This window comes from Struthio camelus, chromosome 2 (assembly GCF_040807025.1).
Source record: "Struthio camelus isolate bStrCam1 chromosome 2, bStrCam1.hap1, whole genome shotgun sequence".
Taxonomy (NCBI): Eukaryota; Metazoa; Chordata; class Aves; order Struthioniformes; family Struthionidae; genus Struthio; species Struthio camelus.
Window position 1 is genome coordinate 62,880,446 of NC_090943.1, and position 18,315 is coordinate 62,898,760.

Here is an 18,315-nt window from a genome sequence, read left to right on the forward strand (position 1 = left end):
TTATAACAGGGGTAGGAGGCGAGTTTAGGTAGATAGGAGCATATTGGTTGAATGTTTCTCCATCACTGAAGGTGGCGTATTTGAGTGTAATTCTTGACTAATTTGCTTCTGATGTGATGCTCTTGGCTATGGAGACAAGGCGTAGGATTCATCTATCCAATGTGCTAGTTGTCCTGTCCAGATTGGGTGAAAGCCATCATATATATCATGCCCTAAAATTATTCCACTATCTCCACTGACTATAAACTTTTTGAGCATGGAGAAGTTTTATTTGAATCTAACCTGGCAAAAAATAGTGGAAATATATCTTCAGATAGTGTTAGTAGCTTGAATTGTTGCCATTGTCATATTCACAGGATCTGCTTCTTTTTCCTATGTTTTATTTTTTCCTTCTTTCTTTCCTTCCCCTGGAGTAAGTCTCATACTTTTTGGCTTTAAGCAAGTTTCAGTGCAGGACCAGCAGAGAAGATGAGCCCGCTGCTTTCCAGGGTTCTCATCTCCTTCATGCCTGTATTTCTGAAGGAGCGTACACACTGGAAAATGCTAATGTTTTTCTTAATGAGACTGAAGGGAGAGGCAAAGCTGATAGCAAAGAAAAATTTCCAGATTTTAGCCTGTTTTTGCCTTTGGCTTGACATATTGTGAAATAAACTGAATTGAACAGAGAAACAGCTGATTGTAATAGAGAAGAAGCAGATGAGGCAGCAGTAATTCAGGGATTATGTCTGTGTTTTTCAGCACTGAGAAGTATTTATTAGAAATCTAAAGAAAGTCTAGTCATTTGGCTGTGTATTTTGGAGTTCTTTCTGCTTTCCTTCACAAGTTCTAGTACAATAGATAAAATTTTAGATGTAAAATTTCAAATACTGATGGGTATAATGACACGAAAGCATGTGATGTGTTTGCATGTCTGCCCCAGAAACCTGCCATCTCCTTTCATGAGAAGACCATGAAGATGAAGGGATTCCAAACCCTTTCATTAATTGCCAAAGGTGACAAAAATTTTGAAACTGGATCCACAAGTAAGAAGTATTAAAGTTTCCTTTTCATTTATAGAAGCACAAGCTTGATTCCTTTGATTCTGAGGAGGAGGTATGTAATGATGCACACTACTTATGGTCAACTGGTCTTGCTTGATATATATCTGTGTGGCCAGAGACAGAGTACACATCTTTAAGGACAGGGTATGCTCTGGCATGTTATCTGACTAATTATATTCTTACCTAGGGGATATTTTAATTGTGCAGTTGACAGGAATTGTCAGGAATCTCACACCTTAACTCTGTTAAATTCTGAACCATGTCTCTCTCTCTTTTTTTTTTTTTTCCTTGCCTTTACTCCACTTTGTGTACTGGTTCTTTAAATATTAGGTGTCTCATGGCTATATGTTTCTGGAAAAGTTAAAAACCCATTTTCTAAAGAAAATGCTCTGAATTCAGATACTGCTTTGAAGCAGAGGGGAAAGTTTGTGTTAAAGATACCATGGGTTCATATAGAAAGTGTTGGTAAGCTTACACTAGACAACTGAAAAGTGAGGATTAGTGAAAACAGTAAAGATGTCTGAGGAGATCTGGAAACACAGGACATAGGTCTTGACAGAGCTGTTTGATAACTCTGTCCAAAGTGCAGTTGTTAGAGCTCAGTATTGAGGACTAGTCACACTGATGTAGCCACTCTGCGTGTCAAGGGTTTGGGAAAGCAAACTGCAGAGGGCAAAATAGCATCTGTTTTTGGAGCAAAACTTATTTGACTCTGTGAAGATTCTGTAGATTGTTTTTGCAGCAGTTGCGTGTCAGCCTTGCAGGTGTGCATGTGAGGGTCTGAAACACAGCATTACCTTGAGGATCTCTAGAGGCAGAAGAACTTAAAGTGGATGCAACTCCTTAGCCTTTGCAGGGATGTGACTACCTAGGAGGTTCCTGAAGTTGGCAGAAGCTTGAGAGCCTTTCTCCAACAATTCTTTTGATTTACTCAGTTCTCTCTGAAGACAGAATTACAAATCTCTCAATTTTTGCTTAAGAAGGAATGTTATACCTGCTGCCATCTCTGTAGCTGCTCTGATTGTAGCACTGCCCACAGGGGCTTTGGACACGCTGGGAAATGTTCACGTGTGCATCAGAACCTCTTCCATTTTCAGTTGACCTATTTTATCTATTTTATTTTTACGGAGATATTAATCATCAGTTGAAGCAGTCTTTTATCCCCATACATAGGGGATAACGGACCCCATGAAAGGAGGCCACGGACTAGTAGATCGTGTAATCAAAAAGATATACATATATATATATATATATATATTTTTTTTTTTTGGTAGCAACAGTCCCTCAGTTCTTTGAAGGAGATATTGTTCCTTGGCAGATGAGCTTTTCTGACCGCAGGCGTTTTGGCTGTTTGTTAGTAGGTCCTGCCACGCAGTAACGTATTACCTGCGCTCCATGAAAAGTATTTAGTGCTGGAGACTGTTAAATGTTAAGGGAAAGAACAGGCTTCTGCAGAAATTCTGTTTGCTATAACCTGTTCTCCTTATTGGCTGTTCTAATTCCTGTTCATTAAAGATATGTGTAACAAAATTATAGCACATGATAGTTTGAATAAAATAATACTATATAATGCCCTTGCTGCCAAATTAAAAGTATATTCTATTTGCTATGCATTAAAGATATTTGCTATAGTAAAATTTTCCTATTGTAGATACAGCCAAAAAACTGTTAGAACATTATTTTTTAAGAGAGTACTGTTCTTAAGAACAGTTTCCTTACAAACTTGTATTATCTCACTCAAGTTTGGCAGTACCCAGTGTTTTTATAAAATTTCTTTAGCATCCAGACTCATGTTAGCAGAGTCAGGCAGATTAAGTCTCAAAGTAACTCTCTATTGTGAATTAATTAGGCTGATTTTGTGGGGAGGAGAGGAGGGTTGTTTCTTTTTCTTGAAGAAGAATAAATGTTGAACAGTATTGAATTTTAATTGTTTAGGATAATGTTCTTGGATCAAGAAAACTTTGTTCTCACACTCAGGATATTTAATATAAATAATTAAATGCTCTGAGCCATTGAGCTATCTTGTGCTTTTGCACATTTTCTCCTTTCACCACCTTCCTAAGCTATATTTTTTGTTCTCGGCAGACCATTAGCAAGCAAATACCTATTAACGCATGGAAAGCGCATGGAAAACTCATGCATAGGTAGCCAGCTGTTTGGCATTTCACCTAGGAGGAAGAGAACAATGCTGAGCAGGAAGTGAGAGAGAAGTGTAAGAGTTTGTTTGTGATTGGGCTAGAAGTATTTAAGAGTTAAGAGTCACCAGCTGATCTGTAAACTTTATGCAACCAAGGTTTTCCATAAAAAGAGAGGGCTCTATGCAGTCAGAGCATTCCTGGACTATACAGGAGGGAAAGCATATGTTTTAGAACAATACAGTTCTCAACTCAACAGTTAGCCTCATGGATGTTGTTTGGGGGTGTTTTAGTTTTGTCTTTTCTGACCCTGCTTACTTGAAGATATCAAGTAGTATGTCAAGTCCATTGTCCCTCTGTTATTTACCTTCAGCTTTGTGGGTTTTGGGTTTTTTTTTTGTTTGTTTCTCCTAAAGAAGTTGTGAGAACAATAAAAGTCCCTGAAACAAAGAATCTGGGTAGTCTTGTACAAATGTTGCTGTGGCGTTCCTTAGGCTTTCTATGGTATTGCTTTGAGTACAAATGGGATAGGACTTGATTGACAAGGGAACTTACCACATGTCTAGATGATGTGAGTCTTGCTATTCTTGTTTTCAAGAAGTGCTGAAAACACGGGACTCTTTGCAGAAGCATGAAAAACGTGTTTACTGATAAGATGGGATGCTCTCTATTGGCTATGGTTCTGCAAATAAGATCCGAATTAGTCAAGTGAGAGCAAACAGGTTTTTCTTCTTGCTCATGTGAGCTACTGTTGTTGGGGTTAAGAAAGGACCCCTGCTCTGTATTTCAGAAGAACAGACGTCTCACAGTGGACAGGTCCACGTAAAAACTTCAGCATCACCTGCAGCGTAATGTCAGCTCACCTCACCTCCTTTAAAGCAGATTGGACTGGTATCACCCCCAGCCTGTCACAGGAAAATGGAGCTGAGCAAAGCTGTCTGCAAAAGCAGGCTAGATTAGTTTGTTCTGAGGTGCACATGGGTAAGCTGTTTCTAATATTCATGTTGGCTAATTGAAAGTTACTTTAGTATAACTGCATTGGTTTAGTGACTTAAATATAGACTGATCTACGGATTAAAAAAGGATATTTGATTCATTTGCTGTAGGAATAATGGACCCGTGTTATATAACTCTAGTTACTAGGAAAGTTGCTGTGTTAGAATTACTTAAGTTCTTTTCCAGTAATGGTTACTGAGAAACAATGGCTTGTTGCTTGGCCAGATTAATATAGCTCATTCCCGTGCTGCTTCACTCACGATACTGAAGGTAGGAGTTATTTGACAACATTATGTGGGCTGTTTACATTGAGGCTTTTTACTGCCCTTCCTACTAGAACGCCACCTCCTTTATCTGGGTCTGGAAGTGATTATTTAAATAGCAATAAAACATTATTGCTGAGGAATTCAAATTGAGGTGTGTGGTTTAGCTGTAATGTCGTTTTTCCTCTGGTTGAATTTGAGGGTTGTGATTTTGCAGTGTTTTGGCTGTAGGAGGAACTGTGTTCCTATGGGAACACTTGGTTTCATTAGATCTAAGTTGAGAAGATCATTGCTGCAGTTGAGCACCGACCACTCCCACGTTGCTTTGCTGGTAAAGCAGGTAATGTCCTTTTCATATATGTTTGAAATAGGTGTGGTGGGATTAACTCCTGAAGGAACAGTTGCTAATTAATTGCTGCTGAATCTATAATTGTTTGACAGATCCCATTTCTTTTGCACATCAGTGGGTGCTTTGCCAGGGGTCACAGTATTAGGGAAGGTGTCTTTGTGTTTCAGTGTTCATTTGTTTTGTTATTGAGGCTTGGTCATTCTAAAGAGTTGACCTAGGCACACCACAGTCTCTGCTGCTGCTTACGTGGGTTTCTGTCTTTTAAGCTGCTCCTATGCATCATTTTGCCTACTCTAAAACTAGCAGCCCAGTATGTCTTTCCAAAAGCAGAGTTTGCTTGTGCATTATGAGGAAAAAAGGCTGATAGCCCTTGGAATGAATAGAAAACAGCATCCGTCGGTAACACCTGCTACAGCAGTACTTCATACAGCCTTAGGTGTCCTGAACTTAATCTGAAAGATCAATATATTTAGAGCAAATAAATGCTATTGACCCCTGGCCTGTGTTCAAATAGGAATGTTCCCAATTCCATAGATATAAAAAAGACTGACATTTCCTTTTGTGGAGCAGAACTCGGACACCTGGTCTATTGTTAGATGCAGTTATTTATTTCCTGACTCATTCTTTTCTGCTCTTTGAGGTCATCATTTTAATGGGAAATTGGGAAAAGGAGAAACAGTAGGTATGAAAATCAAGTTTAAAGTAGCTGCAAAAGTATTGTGAATTCTTCAATCTGTTTTTACCTCTTCACCTTTACAAAATTATTTGTGGCATATCTCAAAAGTGGTTTTAAGCTGTCAGAATATGCAAGCTCTCTGTAACATATATTTCTTTTCTGTAGCTTTTCCAGAACTGTAAAATAGTTAAAATTGGTGAGCCATTTGTTGAATGTAGGCAGGACTCTGATCTATGGGTGAAAAATACAAACTTTATCCATTTGCAAGGGAATTGGTGAGATCAAAGCAAAATGTAATGAATCCCACCTCTTTTGTGCCAAGTTTCTGGTATGATGGTGCAGTTTACTTGCAGTGCATTGCTCCAGGAGCTTTCTCTGCTAGTAACCCAAATCAGGAACTGTTAAAGCATGTCAGGGGTCTGACATGCTAAGGTTTGCTTTGTGTGAAAGCTAAGTGGGAGAGGAGACACATACCTGGTAAATTAGGTGAAATAAAGGCAGTAGTTTGTATTTTCTTAATTTGCAAATGAGCAGCTTCAGGTCTCAGTTACTGGTGGATCTCTTTCAGTTTGTTGCAGTTTTTTGTGTGTCCTGAGATCACTGCTTGGTTGTAACTTTGTGCATGGAAAGCATTTTCCTTTCTTATGTATGTCAGTCAAGCCTAGAGGAAATAGCGGAAAGAAGCTTAGGGAGAGGTAAATAGGAGAAAGAAGCCCAGAGAATCCTTCCCTTCCCCTCTGGCAGATGCTGTGTAGCTCCTTTGCCTAAATAATCCTCCAAGACTGAAGACTGAGCTTTTCTGGAACTCTACCTTCTCTCAGTAGAAAGCTACTTTCTGGCAACCTCCTGATTTCCTAAGGAATTAAGTCATATGTGATTATGCTCTGCGTGTGTGTACATGCATGCATGTCAGTGTGCCGGTCCCTCCCAATAGGTACTGACTGTGCTGGCTGACTTCAGCCACATTTGAAAGAGAAGTGATAATCATAAGACATCAAGTTCTTACAAGGTTCGTGAAAACAGAGAACTGTGTAAAAGAGATTACTCTCACTGAAGGAAAGGTTGTAGAATGAGGTCAAAGAGTGGAGATTTCATAAAGGAGGAAGTTGTTTTCAATATCCCAGTTGCAATTGCAGGAAAAGAATCAAAGTTTGCATTGTATTGATCTCTGGTTAAGGGGGCCCGGCCTTCATAGTTTCACTGCTTACCATTTAAAAGCAGTAATAAAAATTACTGTTTTAATGCAACTTGTCCACTGTGGCAGCCCTCCCAAATTAATATTGCCAAACAGCTTGAGATAGGCTGAATGTCACGATAGCTAGGGGTACTTGTGAAGGTGCTCTGCAGTGATATGTGTTCTTTACTGTAGCTTTGAAGCCTTTATAGCGCTGTTTGCTCTCTTGTGGTCGTGACTGCTTCCGTATACCTCACGCATATAGAAAACTTGTCCTATCATATTAATAGCTTAAAATCGAGTAGGGAATAAATATTCCTCCTCATTCTTTTTGTCTTTCTTATGGGGGCGCACACAGATTTACTGGAAAGGACAGGATCTTCAGCCCTGAAATCCATGCTATCTGGCATGGAATGCCTTCTTGCACCCTGTGGGATGTCCCTGCCTCACCCCTATGCCTGTCAGGGTGTGAGTCCCCAGGAGGAAGCAGCAACACTCATTTATGTATGCGCGGTCTGTAATCTTCCCTTCATTTTTGCATTGGGTTTGGGCACTTCAGGCTCTCCAGGTTTTTACAGTCCACATTGCTTGCGAGGACTGTAATCTGGAGCCTTGGTCCAGAATCTAGGAGACCGTTGTTCTATTCCAGCTCTGCCATTAATTCTACTGTGCGTAAGTCATGATTCCTTATTATGATTGAGCTTTTCCTATCTATAAAGAAATGAATACATTTTCTTCCTTTGTGAATTAATGTATGAAAGTTATTAGATGATACATAGGCATTATTAGCAATACTTTATTTGCCTATAACCATCAATAAAATGCATTAACTACTGAAAGTTTGTGTAGAGAAGTCAGTATCTGAAATAGCAGTCTTACATTCTTTTCTTTGTTTTACTATCCATATTTAGAAATCAGTTGTTTTATTTTAGCTAGCATTTCATAACTGCTGTCTGACATTAAAATCAAAACGCTATAGTCATCCAAGCTGGCTTTACTTGTATAGTCGTCTTTCAGTGGTATGTGGTCTCTCACTGTCACTTACAGTGACAGGGTTACTTACATGTGTGAGTTTTTGAGTACAGATGTAGTGAAGTGATTCTGAAAATATGTTGTGTTAGTCTGGTTCTTTTACAGCAAAAATTGTGAGAGAAGGTTTTCTTTGTTTTGCTTTACCTGTGCTTTATAGCAGGGTTGAGAATGAGAAACAGATACACCTACTGTATGCTCCATTTTAACACTTACAAGGCAATCAAATAACAGATTTTTGTTTTATACTTGAGAAATGTTAAGACTTCTGAAATGGATGCAAATATTTATATTTTATATATGGCACGTATGGCCCCTATTCAGGTAGTGGTTAGAGACCACGTTGTCTTCTATTGCACAATAGTTTTGTGAGGCTGGACAATGCTACTTAAGCTTCATTTAGAGGGACAAATGAGGAACAGAGATGTCTAACTGATGAGCATGCTCAGACCCTCTTGACAGCACCTCTCCTTCATGAACATCTGCAGGACAAACCAGCCCAGCTCCCTGTGGTGCTGTAAGATTGGCTGCTCCACGTCGTTCTGTACACCATGATGGTTCAGCAATTGATCTGCAACGAGTGCATACCTCACTGCTGGGGAGGAGGAATACAACAGAGTGCAGAAACCTTGTCATCTGTACTAAGTCCAACTGCTACTATTTTTCGATTATATGACCTGGATTTCCAAATAGTTTTGGAATGATTGTACCTGAAATTCAGCTACAGAGGCATTAGTAGTCCTCAAAAGAAGAGGAGGAAAATGGGGCTTAGAAATACTTCATAGGGAATTCATATGTGCCCAGGCATCTGTGCTGCACTAGTTACAAAATAACAGGCTCATCTTCAGGGGCTTTTAGAACTGACTTTTGGGATTTCAGTAGTTCTAAAAATCTGGCTGTAAAGAATTTGTTGTAGATCCCATAATGGCTTGTGTCTCTCCAGACCGAGATTATCCTCTTAAACTCTGCTCCAAAAATAATTTGGAGCACAAAATTTTAAACAAGCAAATCCCAAACAACCCATCACACAGGAGCCCGAGAAGAAGAAGGAGTGATAAAAGGTAGTAGAATTACTGCTATCCTCAGTAGCTATAACTTGAGAGCCTTCTAAAATGGAAGGTACATTATAGTAAAAAGGTATATTTTTAATGAATCCTCTTTCTCTTCCACATACTGTCCAGTCTCACTCTCTTTTCAAATATCATTTCATGGTTAACCTGAGGACGTCTAATTACAACAGCACTTTTTTAAACAAACCGCTCTGGTATGTCTTAGGGGCTTACGCAGAAATTAGCTGCAGTTATAACTGTGGTCTCTATCAGCTGCTCTGTCATCAAAGTTATAATTCAAGTAAGCTTTAGAAAATGACCAGTGGTTATTTAAAATCGGTGTATCACAGATGATCCTATTGTTACAATAAGAAATGTACTATTTTAACCCAGAAATGCCAGGTATCCAATGTGTACGTATTTGAAAATTAACATAGTGGCTTAATATCTGTTGCATCAAACTGGTGAAGGGATTTGCTTCAACCTGAGAATTTCCCTTAGAGTTTTTGCTCACCACAGTGATCCATCCCATTAATAGTTTCAAAAATTAAGAACCGTTTTCCAGCAAAATCTGGTGGAAAAGCTGCTTAGCTTTCCGTGGCCACTGAAGCTCAATTATATGTATGCAAATATATGTACATACATAAAAACTTCTTGACAGCAGTATTTTTCGTAATGAAGCTGAAAGGTACAATTTTCTTCTGTGTTCCCTCTCTAAATATTGAGCACACTAAAATAGCTACGTGCACATAGCACATTTGTTATGTGTATTTTTCCCCTGAAAGCTAGTTCTAGAAGGGGTTTTTTTGGAGTAGTTCAGCCTTCCTGGTTTTAGATTTGTCTTTGTCCCTGAAGACGTCATGATTTAGTAATGTATTCTGACCTAATTCGTTGTTTATGCACTAGCACAGTAAATAGTGCTTTAGTCAAACTAATTTAAAGCCGTAACTCTCGAGCCAGATCACGGTGAAGAAGAGGGTGACACTGTAATGTTGTTTTGCTCCTTAGAGATGATTACATAGTTAAAAACTCTAATCTGGAAGATGCAGTACACAGATGAACCTTTGTAAGCTGGATGCTTACTAGAATTTCCCTGATGCCAGTTCCACACGCTGCTTTGGCACTTCTCCCTTTTCCTCTGTCCTCCCTAGTGCATTCCCTGTATCTTGGTTTTTCTGTCTGCCACTGAAATGGGAACTCGTGAGGTAGCTGACAGCGTGTGAGACTCAGTGCAGTTTCTTCAGTATGTTAAGTACATCATTGATGGTGATGGCTATTTAGCTGGTGTGGTACATATAAGAAGCTGGATATGTATATGTAAGTTTTTGCAGAATTAGGGTTTGCCTATTCCTACTGTTTTGATTTTTGTCTAATACAAAAGGGTTACAGGGTTGGCTGCAGAGTGTACTTCTCTGAACTAGTGTTCCCTAAATAATGGGTTGAATTTACTACTTAGTAATCATTGAAATATAGCTCAGGAGTGCTAGTAAAAGCTTAGTAAAATTCCTGTGCTACTAAATTTTTTTTGCTCTTTATAGCGTAGTACTTGATGTCAGGCTACATTTCCCTCCTTATTCTGCATTTGCTTAATATAGTAGCTTCTATTGCTTATGAGAGATAGACAATTAGATGTCTAAACTGTTGCTTAAATCTAGAGTTGTTCTTTATTTTCTTGCTATATCTTTAAGAAGTTAACAAGAGTTAACTAATAATTCTGCATTTTGGGATTTTCAGTTAGGTTTATTCAACCATTTTTCATTTTCTAGAAGGCTGTTGATGTGAAGCCAAGGGTGGAGTTCTGTAATTATTTCAAAGAACACCAGAATGTATTTATTATTTTCAACCCAAGGGAGTAAATCTGTCATAATGCCCATTATTCAGTGGCATGAGAGTAAAGTATATTTTATAATGTTGTCATTAACCCAGCAAGGGATTTTTGCCATTTTTTTTTCCCGCATGTGTTTCCTTCCTTACGTTTCGTAATGTATTATTTTCTTTTGGCTTAATCCTGTGTTGGAGAGGCAGAACGGCAGAGTCTGACTAGGGAGGTGCAAGTGTGTCTGCAAGAATACTCCTCTTGGCAGAAGACAACATGGGATTAAAGGAATGATGAGATGCAGCCACAAATCCGTTTGGAGAGATGTTGAATGAAAAAGGCATGGAAGGATTCTGTCATATTTGTAGGCTCATAGCTCATCATAAAACTAAAGCTTCACTTTTAAAGTGATGGTGAAGCCTCAGGAGATAATCATCTTAAGGTTTGGATCACTATTTGAAGTTCATCCAGGCTGTTACACCCTTAAATTCTATAAAATTTGGCTGAATATCACACAAGAGTAGGCTTTTTTTGTGAGGTTATTTGGTACTTCCTGCTTCCACTTCAGCTGGAAATGCTGTAAGAAGAGCCTTTCTCATGGTGTAATATGTGTAATTCAGCATTTCTCCTTACAGACTTGATGGAGGCTCTAAGTACCAAAACACTTGCTAAAATGAAAAAGTGTCATTAAAGGACCTTTGTCTGAATATTGTTTTGAGAGGAGACTGATTTTTTTTTTGTTTTTGCTTTTAAATAGTTGTATTCATTTAGAAATATCTACTAATGAGAATATGACTTAAGATGTATAAGCTTTCTTCTGAGAACTCCAACCTTTTTCTTGAAAGCAAGTCAGATAAAATTAATTTTCCATTTTTGAGAGTCTGATTACTTAATTTCTCTATGCTCTTCAATGAAGAGTACATTACTGGCTAGATTCATATCAGATATAATTCCAGGGAAGCAAATAGGAGGCTAATTGTTCACTTTGAAATGTAATTTAACATATGTCTGCGTGTAAGGAAATTTCTTGATTGAACCTGTGTGTTGAGGATACACACTTCTGATTCATGAGGACTGCTGTTATCTACAGGGCTTGTAGTTCTGGGGTCAATTAAGATCATTTCTCTCCAGTAATCAGCAATTGAACTAGAAGTCTGAGAAGACATTTTTAGAGCTGCCTACAGGGAACAAAACAAGTGAAGAGTGCGGACTGTTATCATATAACAAGTCATATAACAAGTCAGGCCTAGTAAAAGAGGAATCTTGTCCCTTCTGAGAAATACAGAGAAATTCAAAATGTGTTTGTTTATTTAAATAATGGGAATTAAATGTGGGAAACTAGGGATGGGATTCAGATCCCTGCTTAGACTGACCTGTGCCCTAAGAGGTAGGCAACTGGGTACTCTGAGGAGGGCAATATGAAGTACATCCAGCTGTCTGTTTGTCTGAGTGGGTGCTCCATGGAACACCATCTCATCAAAGCACATGCGTATGCTAGTATCTCCGATGATAACTACCCACTGTCCAGGTTCTTGGCTATGTATACATGTATAAATACATTTTTCCACAGATAAAATAACTTCATATTTTTTACAAAAATGAACTATGTGGTTGTTATTATCTGGTTTATTGGAAACATAAAGTACAGGAGAAAAGATGTGCTCTGAAAATAAAAGATTATTTGCCATATTTTAGGATACTGTTAAGACAAATGTGTTAGAGTCCAGAGACTGCGCCAAAGAGGAATTAGCTATTTTTAGTGTTCTTTGATAGTGAATACTATCAATAATAGGCAGTATGACCAAACAGCTGGTTCCTCAATAAAGCTTAAAATGATTCTCCTGAGCATATCAGTGTAAAAGATATTCTTATACAAATGTTGGTGTGCACACTATGTTTAGTTTTTCTCCTTCAGCAGTGGCCTACTAAATTGAGTTGAAACTCCTAGCTACATCAATTTTTCAGCCCACTGATCACAGAGCTGTGTAAGACTTAAATAACCTGGCCGGCAGTAAATATCCTTATTGACTAACCAGGGCCCTTGTAGCTAGCCTGAGAGAGAGCTGAAAATGTGACTTAATGCAGAGAATAATGACCTTCCCACACCTCCTTCTAATCCTCGAGGTTGAAGTACTGGAGCTTGTATTCCTGCTCTCCAATTACTTGTTCCAGGAATAAGTGTACGATGTCATTTCTAGTTCTTTCCTTTCACAAAACGTACAATTTTTATGTATTTATGTTCCAGTACCTCCAGTCAGAGGCCAGTGCTTCTTTGTGAGAGGTAGTATATCACACAGCATGAAATGCTTTCTTTCCCTAACCTTTACAATTTGAATTAAGAGAATTACATAAGGCATAAGAGAATTAAACACAGGAGAATTGAGTTGGCATTAAATATTTATTAAAACCTACCTCCCTCTTAAACAAACAAACAAAAACTTTGCAAACCAATTGATCAACTATAAAACACCCATGCTGTAGTAATTGGAATTTGGTTGATACCTTCTAAAGTGGATGTTACACAGTACTATGCAGTGATTTTGGTTTTTTTTAAGTGTGCATTGTGTTGCAGGGCAAAAGCTCTTAAATTACTAAATTACATAAATATTTAAGTGAATGGAGTGTTGCTTGCAGACACACAGTTCTCACATAGTTTGGATTTTTCATTTTTGTCTACATTCTCACAATTGCCTGAAAAAACAGAGTGCAGGTAATTTTTTTTCTCCTTTTTCTTTTTTGAGAAAGAGTATTTTATGTGAGTGTTGCGAGGAATTCAAACTAAGAGAACATTTATGTTCTATCTTGACTCCTAGGGATTCAATCTTTTAAATACAACATAACTCCCTAATTATTTTTATCTTACATTTTCAAGCGTTTAACCAATTTTTTCTGGCTGTGTTGGACTTGAAATTCAGTACCAGTGGGAAAGTTTAGTTGTTCATACCATCTAACATTTTATGACAGAATTCTACAGAATTCTTGAAAGAACAGTAAACTTGCCTACAGGACATTTTAACCACCCCCGAAGAAAAAGTTTTCTGGCATGAAATCTTTCTGTTTAGCGACAGCTTATATGAAGCTGCTACAGACTACCAGGATTTTTTTGCTATGTTTGTTATTCTGCAGGAACAGATGGGACCTGGAGGCAGCACGGACTGACGTGCCTGCGGCAGTGGGGACGCTAGGTGCCCATCAGCAACAGGCATTGCTAGCCAGAGCGTGACACAGAGCAGGGCTGGAGCAGAGCCCAACCTGACTGTTCCTGGACCCCTAACCTGTGCAGGCAACCCAGTGCTAGCTCCATCGCCTCTGCACAGTAATCTGCTGAACCTTGTAGGCATGCCTTTAGATGTATTATTCTTGAGGTCCTTTGGGACTGTCTTTCCTGTATTCAGCTAGACATCTATAGATTCTAATTTAGTTCAAGGACAAAAAGGATGGATGCTATGGGATTGTGTGGAAGAATGGCACTATTAAAATAACAAACGGATAATATTTGTATTTTATTTTTAGCTTATTTCCTGTTGTTTCCCTGTGGCTGCTGACCTGATAACAAAAGCTTCCTTTGCTTAAAATATACATATATTGTGCATATATGCATCTGTATGCCAGAGCATCTGGATGTGGACTTGCCAGATCATCCAGTATATTGCCTTATGAGCAAAGCCGTGTTGGCACAAACTCACTGCGAACGAGAACTATGAGGAGGGTGTAGAAGGACCTTTTTATGAGACTTTTTTGTTTCATTTTGTTTTTCTTCTTTCTTCTCTTTTGTGAACACAACCCTAAGAAGGTTACTCTGCAGTTCCCATCCTATGTGATGGTAGCATGGGCAGGCAGCCATTTCTCCTAAAGACAGGCCTTACACAGTAGATGTCAATTCAGTCTTGACCCAGACATAGAATATCTCTTCTCCACTACTTCACAGCAAAGGATTGAGTCAGTGTTAGTCCCCTGTGGTACTTTGTGTAAGACTGAGTCATTCACCAGGAGTTACTGTATTTATATATACTGAAAAGGAGGCAGGGCCTTCAGAAAATAGTGCAGAATGCTATCCCTTGAGGCATCATGTGTGTGTTTTGTTTTTTTTTTTCCCCTCTCCTTTCTATTTTTTCTTTCCCTTTGAAGTAAGGTTATTGAGTCATGCAGAACTGAAAAAAACACTTAAGAGTGCAACAAACAATAATTTAAGCTTCCTTATTTCTTCCCCTGTTCATGTACTGACCAGACAGTCTTCATCTTCTTAATTTCCGATCTCCTCCCTCATACTCCCTTCCCTTCCTGAATTTCCTTGGCTTATGATAACACTACAAAACCCACCCTATTACTCATATAGGCATATTGTTTCCCCTTTTCTTTTTCTGAGAGAGCACCAATTCTCATAAAATAAATAGAAGTTGTTCTTGAACAGGTAAGTTCCAGCACATGCTGCGTTGAAACCAAGCATCACACATTTCAGGGGATTCCCAGTCTCTCATGAGTATTAAGAACAGGTTTAAGCAGGATTTTTATTGTTGTTGTTTTGTTTGTTTATTTTCCTATTGGGCACTTGCTGGAGCTGGGAAAAAGATAAATTTATTTTCAATGCCTTTTTATTGCTAAAGGTAGTAAATATATATATTTATATATAATATACCAAAACTGGAATTATTACACAGTAATGCATGTGGTGACTTATTTCCAACATCACATCATCATTTTGGACACAGCCTCCTCTCCAATGACAGATGGGGCATGAGTTATCCATATTTTGCTTAAATTGTACTGTTCCTGGCACATCTATCTGTATATTTTTTAATGATATTGTAGCTGCCTCTACTGAGGGGCTCTCCTGAGGGGGTTGTAATTCTGCAGTATTTAAATGGAGTTAAGAAGTCCTGGCCATAGTAAAAGCACCCAAAAGGTTTTGACCCCGTCCTTCCAGGATACCTGTATTCCACCTGGAATCCCTTGGTTGTATGATTACACACGTGAGTCAGTGTATCAGATTTGATACCCATAGCTTCTATTCAAGGTCCTTCAGCAGAGTATATATATGATAGACCCAGTCTTATAGATTCTATATGGTACCCATTGTAGCTTTCTTTGAGTTGTATACATGTGTTCTGTTTCAACTTCTCTTCATTTTCTTCTTTTCCTAGGTATTATGACAACTTTACCCAGTGCACAGAACGTGAAGCCAACAATGCAAGCTGCTTTTGGCCAAACCCTCTCGCAGAGGGCTTTATCACTGCAATCCATAAACAGTTCTTTTCAAACTGTACCTCAGAAAAGGTTCACTGGGAAGACCCGCCAGATGAAATTCTCATAACTCTGATCTTGATCCCCGTCATGCTGACGTGTGCCATGATAACACTGGTAGTATGGTGCAGTAAAAGAAGTGATATTCTAGTTTAAGTTGTTCTCCAGACTTTTTTTCCCATTTCTTCTAACAAACTTAACAAGGAGGAACATAAAAATTTCAGATCTGCAAAAATGGAACCTGTGAGATAATACGAGAGAGAGGACGACCCTGTGTTCAAACAGCTGCTGCTGCTGCTGGAAGCAACTGCTTCTGAGCTGGCCTTCAGTGCTGCTGATAGAAAGCTAACATGAGGACCTATCATCATGAAGTTCACAGGCAGTTCTGAGAAGCAGGAGAGTCCCCAGGAAAATGGACCCATTAGCTACGAGAGAGGTAAAGTTACTTTCCTACAGCTAAAGCTGGTTGGTAAAGTGTGTTATCCAAAACTATGTAAGCGTATGTATGCATAGTATAGCATCAACTTTGGGGGAGGTGATATCTCCTGAGTTTTCATGCAGGACACTTGAGGTTTTCATCTGTGAACGTTGTGACTTGAATGGAAGTTCATCAGCAAAGGAACTGAACATGGATGTAACCACGTGGCAGCTTTTCCTGGAAGCTAATTACAAACATCATTATCGAGAACTGGAAATATTATCTTGGCAAAAAGAACAATTTATGTGGCCAGTGACTATCTCTACAGGGAACAAATCATGCCATGTTATAACATAGTTTATAAACACCTCTAAGCATAGCTGGTTGGAGTTGAATGGCTCACAAACAAGCTTTGGGAAGGATACAGCTCTTATTTCACAGAGCTGGAAGATATAAGAGGAAATAGGATGATACGCTAAAGAGTGCTGAAGAACTTTTCATATGCTAGACTCTTTTTTTCCCCCTCTTTTATAATCATTATTCTTGATGACTTGTGTTCACTATACACTCCTCACTCTCACTTCAAATTGCACAAGTGATGCCCTACAAATAAACACAAAGATGTGATGTTGATTGAGGTGCCTTTCAGAGAATAATTTTGTACATAAATGGATTTTCCTCATGTGAAGAGTGTGGGAACTAAAAGTATGAGCATCAAAAAGGTATGAACGTTGCTTGGAACAGAGGAGGAAAGAGAAAAAAAATCTAATCAAAAGTCTTATTTGATGAAACTATTCCTATGTAACAATTTAAATAAATACCATATGCCTAAAATAAAACAACTTTTATGCTTGTGTTGTAAACTTTTCTCATCTGTCATTGCACAAAATGCCTTCAAGTCAAATGCTCCGTTATTATGAGTGACCGAATTCTATTACAAGCGAGTCTTCATTTTTTCCATACCTTATATCCACAAATAAAATATAGCTAGAATGTCCAAGTAATAGTGTTTTCTATCCGTGCTAGTTAGATTTTCCTCCTTTAAGATTCTGGCCTGATATTTGAGATTCAAGTCTGTGTGTATGAGGAGTGTTTCTAGGCCAGAATCAAAATAGAATTGCCCTCTTTATTAAAATTGATTATGTCTACATAGATAAAGAACACCTGTAGCTGTACTGTGTTGTTTTCACATCCTTTCCTAAGAGTTGAACACAGTTGCTTGTTATTTTAATTACCCTTGTGGTAGAATGATTCATTTTGTAAGGTGTTTCCTGTATATTTTTCCAAGGATACTCTTCAGTTCTCTGGAAGCTATTAGAAGATTGCTCTTTGTAAAAGAGTGCAATATATGGTAAGGATTTTGTTTTCTTTTTCTATTTAACTATTATTTTCTGAAACAAAATATTTTGGTCCATCAAAACCAGTAGTGAGCTAAAAAAAATAAACCCATTTATTTGACCCAAAAGAACATTCATTCAAACATTTTATTTGCCGAAACCAAATCATTCTCTTTTCTAAATGTAACCTTTTTAAAAAATCCTCATTTTAATTTAAATTTAAGCACATTTCAAAAGAAGACTTCTATTTGGAAACCATATGGCAAAAATTTTGACTTCTTCAAAAATATATTCATTTCAATCTAATTGCCATATTTGTTACGAATTCCTGACCAATTTTGGCTCATCTGAAACTGCATTCACCTGATCAAAAAGTCCTCTAAGTGATATTGGCTAGCTTAATTCCTTATAACACAGATTGGTCTGGAAATTATATGGAGAAGAAACTGTCACATTGATGACATCATGCTGCCATGTATTTATTATGGTCTTTAAACAAATGTCATATTTAAGTGAATTCCGTTTAATTTGAAAATATAATATAATGTAAATTTTTCAGAAGAGCCTAAGAAATGTGTGATTCAGAGAATAAGACATAGTAAATTTTCCTTAATAAGCTTGTGCTGCTGAGGAGAGGGAAGATTCTACAGCTGCAGCGTGCTTTGGATGTGAACATTTATTCAGTTTTTCTATCTTCTCCATTCAATGTAGGTTCTTCCATTATTTATTGGATAAATTCAATAGCAAGACAGAGAAGTTGAAACAGGGTATGGGAAAAGATATCCCTAATTT

The 18,315-nt window shown here is 38.1% G+C and overlaps 1 protein-coding gene across 6 annotated transcripts in view; it reads left to right on the forward strand.

The window, feature by feature from the left end:
- Nucleotides 1-17,181, forward strand: part of RAMP3 (receptor activity modifying protein 3) — a 98,100-nt gene extending 80,919 nt beyond the window's left edge. For all 6 annotated transcript variants that reach the window (XR_011139774.1, XM_068936071.1, XM_068936068.1 and 3 more), the window contains one exon: nt 15,669-17,181. Coding sequence is in view for 5 of the 6 variants with exons in the window: in XM_068936071.1 (XP_068792172.1) it covers nt 15,669-15,924 (256 nt within the window). In the remaining variant the exon portion in view is untranslated. The remainder of the gene's footprint in view (nt 1-15,668) is intronic.
- Nucleotides 17,182-18,315: the final 1,134 nt, after the last annotated feature.